Raw genomic sequence first — 11,695 nt, 5'->3', positions numbered from 1 at the left:
AGACGACTTTCCGCCACGCAGTCTCCGCTCTCTTGGCCTTCCCTTCCTCCTCCCTCTGCGACACAATCACCCAATCGTGCACTGCCGTCACCGCCGTAGCCGCAGCCGTAACCGTCTCCCCGCGCCTCCAGTTGCACGCTTTAGAACTCTCTGTTGGCGTATCCCTCGACCGCCTCCCTTCCTCCAAACCCTCATCGACCTCCTCCACCGCCGATGACGATGGACCTCCGGTGTTGAACTCCCTCATGGCGGCCATAAAATGCTCCCAGGAGAACCAACGGCGCCACCCGGATACCTTCCACTTGATGCAAATCTACAATCATCAAAACCCTCAGTTCAATCAAGGAATGGCATCGTTTCTGAAAGTTGAGCTCAAACACTTCGTTCTTTCAATTTTCAGCCTACTAACGCTCCACTTTCTAAAATCTTCTCAAGAACGCGCTATCTGCTCCCTATCTTCCTCTGTAATCTTGACTCGGTGGTGGTGGTAGTGGAGGTGGAGGGAAGGTTTGGTTGGTTGGGGTGGCGAAGAAGTGTGATGCGTATTCGAAGTTATTGGGTTTGTTCCAAAATGTGAAAACGGATTGGGATCTGTATCCTATGACCGTCACACCTGTTACCCCTTCAATGGAAGGATTCTACTCTAAATCTAAGTGCGTCTTTTTCTTTTCTTGGAGTTACAATAAGACATGGTTGAAGTTTGTACTTGTTCTGTGTTTGGTTGAAATAATCGTTGTTTCTGAAATATTCGTCGGAGGTACAGGAGGCATTTTGAATGATGGTGGTAATAGGGTTTAGGATGGTGGTGAGGAAGGGTTTCATGGTGGTAAGATTTGGAATTGGAAAAATAATGGTGTGGAGTAAGTGGTGGTGGTAAGATAATTTGAGAATTTCAAATAATTTTTTTGGATTTGAATAGTTTTGTTAGCAAAAATTTATGTTTTATGGGAACAAATGGTAATTTTTTTTTTCTATGAATAGACATATCAGTGTTTTTAACTTTTGTGGATACAAATAGTAATCTACTTGCAAAAATATTAAGTACTAAAAATTTAATGTATAGTATGAAAAAATTAGTGTACAACACATAAAAATTCTATGTTATATCAAATAAATTTTTTTGTTACGTATAAACATTTTTACACTATATTTAAAAATTTATGTATAAATATTTTATTATTTAATTTATATCAATTTAATTAAACTTCATTAACAAAAATATTTGTATAGGTAACATTGTCGTCCTTGAAAATCTAAAACAAACTTCTCTCTAATTAAAGCTTAGACCCCTCTATTGAAAAAGAATTAAAAAAACTTAAAAGCCATAAATTGAGCCAAACATTTAGAGCATCTCCAACGGGGAGCCCTCCCACTGTGCGTGTCAGAGAGAATGGAGAGATGGGCATTGGAGAGGAACTCAAATGAGTTCCTGCACGCCATTCGAAGCGAGGGAGTCCCTCTGAATGGGGACTCCCATAAAGCAATAAACAATTGCCACTTGGCAATTAAAATAAAAAATAAATAATCATATAAAATATTAATTAATTAAATAATTATATTAAATAATTAAATAATAATTAATTTAATAATAATTATAATAACTAATTAAATTAAATATTGATAATTTTATTTAATTAATAATTTATATTAATTAATTAACTAATAATTAATTAAGTAATTAAATTATAATTAATTTATTAATAATTATAATAATTAAATAATTAAATATTTATTTAATTAATAATTTATATTAATTATTTATATCATAATTAATATTAAATATTATTTATATTTATATTATTATATTAATTTAGCCGTTGTAAAAATAGCCGTTAGAAACTAGTCGTTACTATGTTACCGTTATTATTAATAAATTAATATTTTGTTACTCTATATATACCACTTAGATACACTTGTATTCTCACACTCTCTACAACTCTTCTTCATCTTCTTCTAAGTTTACAAAATCAAAATTCTGCTACTATTATTTTTTGTTCGAAAAAATGGATCCAAACCAACTCAACTCTTTCTTCAATTACTTACAAAACTTTCCTCAAATTCCAAATACCCAACAATCTCAAACCTCAAACTCTCAAGTTCCGAATCAAAACTTCATACTACCAAATACATTTCAAAATCCAAATCCACAAAATCTCTCTAATTTCAATTTTCAAACTCCTTATAATAATCAATTTCCTATATTCCAACCACAAAATCAAAATTCACAAACACCCCATTTACCATTTTCATCCATATTTAACCCTTCTATCGGAAATGTTACTCCAACTTCCTTGCCGTTTCCAACTCAATTTAGTGCATCAAGACATAACTCATCTGGTGTTGGTGGCTCTTCTAACCCATCCTCTCATACTCCTATACAATCTAGTCCAAATTCGCAATATTCAGATTTTGCCAACCCTCATGGATTAGATGCTATCGACCTCAATGATGATATTGAAGATCGGAGGCAAGATAGTATTCAACACTGGCATTGGAAAGAGGATGAGATGTTGATCAGTGCATGGTTAAATGTTTCAACTGACCCTGTAGTTGGTACCGATCAAAAGGGGGAAACATTTTGGAGTCGAATTCATAGCTACTGTGTAGAATTTTGCACCGACATGACAAGGGGGGTAGTTGCATGTAAGAAACGATGGTATAAGATCAACAAGGCTGTTGCACAATTTGCTGGTTGCTACGATCAAGCTAGTCGAAACATAAGGAGTGGTTCGAACGCTGATGATATAAAGGAGTTGGCTTATAAACTTTATTCTACAAATTATGGTCAAAAGTTCACTTTTGAGAGGCATTGGAACATGCTTCGATTGGAGCAAAAATGGAGAAGCCAACTACCAACACAGAGTGGCGGCTCAAAGAGAACCAAGGTTAGTGCAACTGGAGCATACTCATCCTCATCAAACCCAGAAACACCGTTGGCTGACGAACCCGGTGTGGACTCTCCCGTTCGCCCACAAGGATCAAAGAAGAGCAAGCGAAGAGGTAAGGGAAAAGCCCAGATGTCTGAAGATTTTAGCGAAAGAAAATCATCGGTTGTCAAAAAATTATCTCTCATGGAAGATATTAAGAATGTTAGAGAAAAGGAACTAATGGAAAGGGAAAAAGAAAGAGAAGAGGAGAAGGAACATAGAGCAAAGATGATGGCAATCAAAGAGAAGGAGATACAAATTCAAGCGGCAATGAAAGAACAAGAATTACAAACTCAGAGGTATATTAAAGAAATGGAGATAAAAGCAAAAGAAAGGGAAATGGATATGCAAATACTTAATGCTGACACGTCTACAATGAGTGAGAAACGACGAGCTCTTCATGAGATTGCATGTGAGAAAATAATGGCCAAGTGGTTTACTTAATGGTTCCTTGTATTCGTAGAGTTATGTAGTATGTTCTTATTTATTTATTGCGTATTACTTGTATGTGATGTAGTTTGTTTTATTTATTTCTGATGTAAGATTTGAAATTAGTCAATATTATTGTGTCGTTGTTGTTCATTAAAGTGACCGTTGCAAAACTAGCCGTTAAGTAGCCGTTAAGAAAAACTAGCCGTTGTAAAACTAGCCGTTGCAAAACTAGCCGTTGCAAAACTAGCCGTTGCAAAACTAGCCGTTGCAAAACTAGCCGTTAAGGTACTTATTACAGACACACTTATAAATATCAACTATCAATGACTCCACAACTCCACTTCAACTCTTGTTTCTCACATCGACAAAGAACTAAAAATTACATTTCTCCATATGGCTAGAAATTTTGATGATATGTTCAATGAGGCTTTGTATGGCAAAAGAAGACGGCAAGACAACACACTCATAGATAATTGGATCGATGAGTATTTACTCGAAGATTCAGAAGAAGAAGATATCGATAGAAGCCCTATCCCAATTCCTCGTAGATGGATCAACAGAGATCGAGAAGCAGGACATGATCGCCTTTTCCAAGATTACTTTGCAGATGAACCGGTGTATAATGCTGACATTTTTCGACGGAGATTTCGAATGAGAAGGGATGTGTTCCTTCGGATAGTAGACGCTCTCTCAAACGTCTATCCGTATTTCCAACAGAGGGTTGATGCAACTGGAAGAAGAGGCTTGTCGCCACTTCAGAAATGTACCGCTGCGATACGGATGTTAGCATATGGCGTTGCAGCTGATGCTGTTGATGATTATGTGCGCATAGGCGAGAGCACTACAATCGAATGCTTGGAAAAATTTGTTGAAGGTGTCATTTCCGTGTTCCAGGATGAATACTTGCGAAAACCTAATCCAAATGACGTACAACGCCTGCTACAAATGGCGGAAGGTCGTGGCTTCCCTGGCATGTTGGGTAGCATTGACTGCATGCATTGGCAATGGAAAAATTGTCCAAAGGCATGGAAAGGTATGTACATGAGTGGTTATCGTGGGGTTGCAACCATAGTACTTGAGGTTGTAGCATCTTCAGACCTTTGGATATGGCATGCATTCTTTGGAGTTTCTGGTTCAAATAATGATATCAACGTGTTAGATCGTTCTCCAGTGTTTGATGATATTCTAAATGACCGTGCTCCGGAGGTAAATTATACAATTAATGGTAATAATTATACAATGGGATACTATTTAGCAGATGGTATTTATCCTGAATGGGCCACATTTGTCAAATCAATCTCAAAGCCACAAGGTGAGAAACGCAAGTTATTTGCACAATACCAAGAAGGGCAAAGAAAAGATGTGGAACGAGCATTCGGAGTGTTGCAAGCACGCTTTGCAATTATACGTGGTCCAGCTCGTTTTTGGGAAAAGAAAAAGCTTGCCAACATAATGAGAGCTTGTATTATATTGCATAATATGATTGTTGAGGATGAAAGAGACAGCTATGCAGGAAATTTTGCTCAAGGCTTAGAGTATGATGATGTTGAAAATGGCTTATCACAACCTCAGCTGGGAGAGGAAGATTTTGCACCATACCATCAATTTCTCCAAAGAAATGCCCAACTTCGAAATAGGCAGCAGCATAGACAATTGAAGGAGGACTTGATTGAACACATATGACAATTTCACAATGCTTGTCGTCAACTATAGAGTTTAATTATGTTTTTCTTTGTATTAAGTAATTTTACAAATTAGTGTAACCCCGAATTCATCTATTGTGTATTATTGTTATATATGAATCTATTTAATATTAATATATTTTAATAGTGAATTATTTTTAAATTTAAATATTTAAATTTTATTATTAAAAAAATTAATTACATTAATTACAAGTTTTTTAATTAATTAATTAAGTGGGACCACAACAGGGACTAAAGTTAGTTCCTCCTAATGGAGAAGAGAGAGATGCTTTGAGTTCCTATTTACTGTTTATGACGCAAAAGCTGATGTGGAGTTACTTTTTATGACAGGTGGGCCATAAACAGGAACTGGGATGAGTTCCCTACTGGAGATGGTCTTAGCACCACTAACTGCAGAATCTGCCAAGAGACTAGATACCACTTTTGGAGAGACAAGTTTATGATTGACGAAAGCACACGTGTCACGTGCTCATCTTTTTCTTTTATTTTACTTGGAAAATTTTAACGTCGAAGTTCTTAAGCATCTTGTACAGATCGGATGTACTAAAATATAGACTGGTTCTAACTTCTAAGAATTCTTATTTTCATTTTTCATGCATGCATTTTGAGAGGAGATTTTATTTTATAACTTGCTATAAACAACAGTTTTTGAATTCCCATGAGAAACTTTATGCTCTTTAAAAAATTATTAGAACTTAAGTTTGAAACGTTGTTAATTTATCGAAAGAAAAAATATCATTATTCAAATGTACGGGGAATTGTTAATTAATTAATTAATATGATTTGTTTTCCACGTTTATGATGGCACCTGATACCAGCTTCGTGGGTGGTGGCCACATACATTGCTCATTCCAAGATGCTAACTTTGGATGACAAATATTTCTTTTTTATTATTATTATTCCCTGGAATAGAAACTTCTTACTTGCTTTGAAAAACATTATTTTAACTTTTTATTATTTGGATAATAATAATAATAATAATAATAATACCACATATAAAGGAGATAGGAGAAGTTTTTAAATTTTTAGTGACAGATAGGAGAAGAATTTATATATAATATAGAATCATTATTCACTATATATAACTTGTAAAAAAATATATTTTACTATTTTAAAAAATTGAACCAAAAAAATTCTTAGTTACCGTATTAAAATATTTATTATTTTAGTTAACTTCATATTTATTATTATATTATAAAATTTTTAAATAATAGAAATGTTATTATCTATTGATGCGCACTCATGTATATATAGAATGTAAGGTAATATTTGGTAAGGATATTAAAACTAAAATTAGAGACTGAGATTTAGTATTGTATTTGATAATTAGAGATTAAATTTTAATCTCCGATTCCAAAATTTCAATACCTTCAAAATTTGGAAACACAGAAAGCTAAAATTTTTTTAAACGAAAGCTGAAATTTAAATAATAATTTTTTATTCAAAATACTCTTTATTTTAAAGTTGAAAATCCAACTCTACTTTGTTGGCCTTTTCCTTTTTTTGCATGGTACACGTTCATCCAACTCTCTTCTTTGTCTTAGAAGCTCTACTCTCGCATCCTTGCACTTTTGTCGTTGTTCGTCTTTATGTCTTTGTTGCTGCTCGTTCCTGCGCTGTTCGAAAAAGAAAATGGAAAAAAAGAAAGAGAGAAAGGAAAAAGAGGATATTTTATTTCTGTTTCTATATTTATTTCAAACCAAACATAATACTAAGATATAACATAGTCTTACATACTTTACACAACACAATATTAAAATTTATTTCAATTTCTGATTTTGAATTTCTATGTCTTAGCTGTCTCTCAATTTTAATTTTTTTTTTCCAAACGCTACCTTAATAACATGTAACTAAATATTACAAACTTCATCTAAATGTGTTATGTTGTTCAATGTTCACTATGAATTTTTCTTTCGGTGAGATATTGAAATAATTATATATTTTTTTAGCTGGGACTTAGTTTAACTAAAAATTATGTTTCTCTTAATATACTGCATTTAGATTTGAAGCTTGACAAAACCAAATAGTAGATAGAGCTATCTAATCAATCTAAAAGAAATATAAGAAGCATTTAGTTTGTATTTTTATTTTTTATATTTTCTAGATTTTGTAGAAAAAAAAGGAGAAAATAGTGAAAACAATAAAGTTTATTTTCTATTTTTATCTTTTATTTTTTTCCCCCAAATTCAAAAAACAAAATCTTTATATGAGAAAAGCCCGAAACGATTTGTTCCATGTTGCGGAAAGGCCCATGTAGAGTTCTAAACCGTCGAATCAATTCAGTCGAAAAAAAGAAACTGTTGGACCAAGAAAACGTAAATTATAAAAAGCATGCAGCAATTTAACAGCATAGGATCCGTGGCGCAATGGTAGCGCGTCTGACTCCAGATCAGAAGGTTGCGTGTTCGATTCACGTCGGGTTCAATATCCCGATCCTAAGCTACCTCAGTGGATCACATTTTTTATTCTTTCATGGAATCACTGTTTTCTGATAACATTTCTTTCGTTCTACCTTAGGTGTAAAATCCATGCTCTTCTTGTTTAGGTAAGTTACATAAAATTAGCTATAGCTTTATGCAAGGACTAGAGAAAAGTCTCGTGGAAAACGTGTGCCTTCAGTCAAAAGTCAACTTGTATTTGTGTTTACTCACAAGAGGATAATTATTGTTTTAATTACTTTGACACAATACACTCAACTTCGGAGAAACACCCAAAACCATAAAAGACGTTGCAATATTTCTTTCTATCCCGAAAGCATAAGCACCACAAACTTTAGAAGTGGAAAAGACTGGGAAGCTATGGAGTGATTGAAAATTCTATTAAACCCAAATAAGGGGTTAGAACTTAGAATCTTAGTGCTTTCATTTCATGTGCTAATAAACCACACAAGAATCTATACTACACTCTAACATGGATTTTTCTTTGATTGGAGTTTTGTTCATGTTCTGCTTCAATGTAGAGTTAGCACTAGCCTCTGATACATGTCAAGTTTTGTCATGTGGAAATCAAGAAATCCGGTTCCCTTTCAGAATCAAAGGCCGGCAGCCGCAAAACTGTGGCTACCCGGGCTTTGATCTGGTTTGCACAGACAGTAATGAGACTCTCATTGAGCTCCATGATTCACTGAATTTCAGTGTCAACAAGATTGACTATAGAAAGCAAACAATTGAGTTATCATATCCTCATAACGGTTGCTTTCCTAGGCTTCTTCATAGCCTCAAACTTTCAGCTTCACCTTTCAACTTCAACATGAAAGCTGATGATTACTATGGTGACTATTATTTCTTTAACTGTTCAGCACTTGAAAGAGATTACATGGAAGGTTACTTCATTCAATGCCTAAGCACCTCGGCTAGTAGCATATATGCAATTCCATCTAGTTCAAAAATCGAGTACTTGCCTCTCTCATTCTGCACCAAAATGTTCAATGTTTCATCAGTCCCGAGAATATTCGTTATTGAGGATGCTCATCTTCATCTGAAATGGTCTGAACCAGACTGTGGACATTGTGAATCAAAAGGGAACAGGTGTAGTTGGAATAGGACAAAGAATGAATTCAGTTGTTTAGACAACCATAAAGGTAGCTTATTTTTTTATTTTATTTTTTCATTTTGTTGCATTTGACATGACTAATAGCCAATTTAATTAAGCTTGACTCTTATTGTTTTGGAGTAGATTCTTTCTTAGATGTTATATTAACAAATAATTGAAGCAAGTAGATGAATTTCATGAAAACATTAAACATCCAAATCAATGAATCAGTCCATGATTCCGACTAGCTTTATGTGCCTTTTAACTTGTTAAACAAATTCAGGGTTATTGCTTTTTCAAGTGATTGCATGATCTAAGTTTACTGGTGTTGTTGCAGGACCATCAACAGCTCTGGTAACAACAGGTTAGTTTTCAACTTCATTATGCCTTCTCTTTTTTTTAATGCTTTTCTTGGTATCATTATTAATTAGCCTGAAAGCAAGTAAATGTGAAAATTTTCTAAAGATGGAGTTTTGATGAATGCAGGATCAGTACTGGGATCATTTTTCCTTATCCTGCTAACCGGTGCGATTTACTACATCTATGATACTTGCATAATACAAAAAGAAAAAGAAGCAATTATTGAAAAATTTCTTGAAGACTACAGAGCTCAAAAGCCAACCAGGTACTCTTATGCTGAAATCAAGAGAATTACCAATAACTTCAGCGACAAGTTAGGAGAGGGAGCCTATGGAACTGTCTTCAAAGGAAGCATCTCAAAAGAATTTACTGTTGCTGTGAAAATGCTGAATAATTCCCAGGGAAATGGGGAAGAGTTTGTCAATGAAGTTGGTATAATTGGTAAAATCCACCATGTCAATATTGTCCGGTTGGTTGGTTTTTGTGCTGATGGGTTCAGAAGAGCTCTTATCTATGAGTTCTTGCCGAATTCTTCGCTGCAGAAGTTCATAAATTCGCCGGACAACAAGCAAAACTTTTTAGGCTGGAAGAAGTTGCAAGAAATTGCTTTAGGTGTAGCTAAAGGTATTGAGTATCTTCACCAAGGTTGTGATCAACGTATTCTCCATTTTGATATCAAGCCTCAAAATGTGTTGCTAGACCACAATTTTACTCCTAAAATTTGTGATTTTGGTTTAGCTAAATTATGTTCCAAGGATCAAAGTGTAGTGTCAATGACAGCAGCTAGAGGAACTTTGGGATACATTGCGCCCGAAGTTTTCTCAAGAAACTTTGGAAATGTATCTTACAAGTCTGATGTTTATAGCTACGGAATGATGCTGCTTGAAACAATTGGAGGGAAGAAGATCACAGAGGATGTAGAAGAAAATAGCAGCCATATTTACTACCCTGAATGGATTCATAATCTTTTGGAAGAGAAGGAAGAAATGAGAATTCATATTGAAGATGAAGGGGATGCTAAGATTGCTAAGCAGCTAGCAACAGTGGGGCTTTGGTGCATCCAATGGCATGCAGTGGATCGACCATCAATGCAGACAGTGGTTCAAATGTTGGAGGGAGACCAAGACACATTACCAATACCTCCTAATCCTTTTGCTTCCACAGGGCCTTCAAGAAAATATTCTAAAATTGGTGTGCCTGCAAGACAGATTATCCAAGATTTAGAAGTGATCCAAGAATTAGACTGATTTCTTACTTGGAGTTGTCTGAAAAGTTTGTATTTTCTTTTTAAGTTGCCGAATAAAAATCACTTGATATAATCCAAATATATTTGGCCTGTATTATATAGTTAGCTACATGGAGTAAATTGTATGTACTGTTATGTTAGCTTAGTTTGGTCGTTTGCCATCATATGTTCTAGCAGATGGTGAAGTCTTCCTTGTTAGATACCAAACAAATGACGCATCAAAACAGAGAGATGAAAAATTAGAAATTTGTATAAAATAATTTTTTTTGAGAATTACAATTTCTCTCTATCATAAAGAGATTACAATAAGATTCTCTCTTGACAAAAGGAGAATACACCTTTCTTAGAAAAAACCTCTCAAAGAAAAGAATTTGATGCACTTCTTTGATGTAAATCATCCATCAATTAGAGATAAATAATTTTTCTCTGTTTTTTTTATTTTATTTAGTTTTTTACCAAAATAACTTTATACTAATTTTACATTCTTTATAACTTAATCTCCATCTCTCTTTTTTGAACTCTCTTCCAACAATTAATTTTCTCTTTTTGCAAGTATGCTGTTCTTACACTTCAGTTTACTCATCGAATCACACCATATATTTTTGCACTATATAATTATAAAGTACTCTTAATCAATTTCAAACAAACTACTCTTAATCTATTCACTCAACAAAGGTGCTGACTTGTCTTGTGCCTGAAGACTTTGACAAGGTCGTGCTGCAACTTGCAATGTCAATTTCAGAGATAGATAAAGACTAAAAAGTGACAACGCCAACCAGGTTCCATGAAGAGGAAGAAAAAAGATTGCGATCCAAGTGATGGTGGTCCTAAAAACAAATTTAAAAAAAAAAAATTAAAGAAAAAATGTGATATATATTCATTTGCACTCACTCTCTATTGTTCGTTTATTTTGACCATCACTCTCCCAAGTCCACTCACTCTCTTTGCAATGGATTCATCAAATATTCGTTTCACTACACGTCTAATTCATGGGAATTTCCTTAAACAATAATGTTCTTTGCCCATTCTAGGCACTTAACTTATAATACTTTCGTTAAATTGTAATGTTTACCTTTGTCTTATACGAAAAATTTCTTTCAATATACTCGTATATGATGTGCTCCAAGCACAAAAGATTGATGTGCAAATCAAACACTGTCCATTCACTAATTTTCCACAAGTAATGCGCGTAACTTTTTGTTTTCTTCTTCTTTTCTTTCCCCCTTTGCTTAGACGTGATGCTTTTTGTTTTTCAGCTAAACATAGCTATTCAAGTCGTGATAATGAAGAACCTAAGAAGATGAAGACCATTTCTCCCTCATTCATTTAGCATAGTAATCAATTCTTGATGGTGGTTTTTGATTGTTAAATTAGTTAATCAAGTTGTGGACTTAAGAGTGTAAAACCAGTTTTTTATACCAGTAGTAGATAAGAGAATTCACCATAATTATTGGGAAAATGATAATGTCATTCTCATTTTTTATAGTGTCACTATT

At 34.1% G+C, this 11,695-nt stretch overlaps 2 protein-coding genes and 1 non-coding gene across 3 annotated transcripts; all 3 read left to right on the top strand.

The window, feature by feature from the left end:
* The first annotated feature begins 3,739 nt into the window (after positions 1 to 3,739).
* Positions 3,740 to 7,607, top strand: LOC140174645 (uncharacterized). The gene is made up of 2 exons (XM_072200128.1): positions 3,740 to 4,894; positions 7,580 to 7,607. Exons 1-2 carry the CDS (start codon positions 3,753 to 3,755, stop codon positions 7,605 to 7,607), a joined length of 1,170 nt encoding a protein of 389 aa, XP_072056229.1. The 5' UTR covers positions 3,740 to 3,752.
* TRNAW-CCA (transfer RNA tryptophan (anticodon CCA)) lies at positions 7,415 to 7,486 on the top strand. Its single transcript has one exon. It is a non-coding gene; the product is annotated as a tRNA-Trp (tRNA).
* A 121-nt stretch (positions 7,608 to 7,728) lies between the features above and the next one.
* LOC112705934 (rust resistance kinase Lr10) lies at positions 7,729 to 10,278 on the top strand. Its single transcript, XM_025756968.3, has 3 exons — positions 7,729 to 8,642; positions 8,931 to 8,957; positions 9,080 to 10,278. Exons 1-3 carry the CDS (start codon positions 7,973 to 7,975, stop codon positions 10,198 to 10,200), a joined length of 1,818 nt encoding a protein of 605 aa, XP_025612753.1. The 5' UTR covers positions 7,729 to 7,972; the 3' UTR covers positions 10,201 to 10,278.
* Positions 10,279 to 11,695: the final 1,417 nt, after the last annotated feature.

This window comes from Arachis hypogaea, chromosome 8 (assembly GCF_003086295.3).
Source record: "Arachis hypogaea cultivar Tifrunner chromosome 8, arahy.Tifrunner.gnm2.J5K5, whole genome shotgun sequence".
NCBI classification, from domain to species: Eukaryota; Viridiplantae; Streptophyta; class Magnoliopsida; order Fabales; family Fabaceae; genus Arachis; species Arachis hypogaea.
The sequence above is the reverse complement of the archived record's forward strand: the minus strand, read 5'-3'. Positions and strand labels throughout refer to the sequence as shown.

Bases quoted from the DNA above. Each gene is read 5' to 3' on its own strand.
- LOC140174645 (XM_072200128.1), top strand. From the start codon at position 3,753: ATGGCTAGAAATTTTGATGATATGTTCAATGAGGCTTTGTATGGCAAA. The intron at 4,895-7,579 runs GTATGATGATGT...GTTCTACCTTAG, and splicing joins AATTTTGCTCAAGGCTTAGA to GTGTAAAATCCATGCTCTTC.
- LOC112705934 (XM_025756968.3), top strand. From the start codon at position 7,973: ATGGATTTTTCTTTGATTGGAGTTTTGTTCATGTTCTGCTTCAATGTA. The intron at 8,643-8,930 runs GTAGCTTATTTT...GTGTTGTTGCAG, and splicing joins TTGTTTAGACAACCATAAAG to GACCATCAACAGCTCTGGTA. The intron at 8,958-9,079 runs GTTAGTTTTCAA...TGATGAATGCAG, and splicing joins AACAGCTCTGGTAACAACAG to GATCAGTACTGGGATCATTT.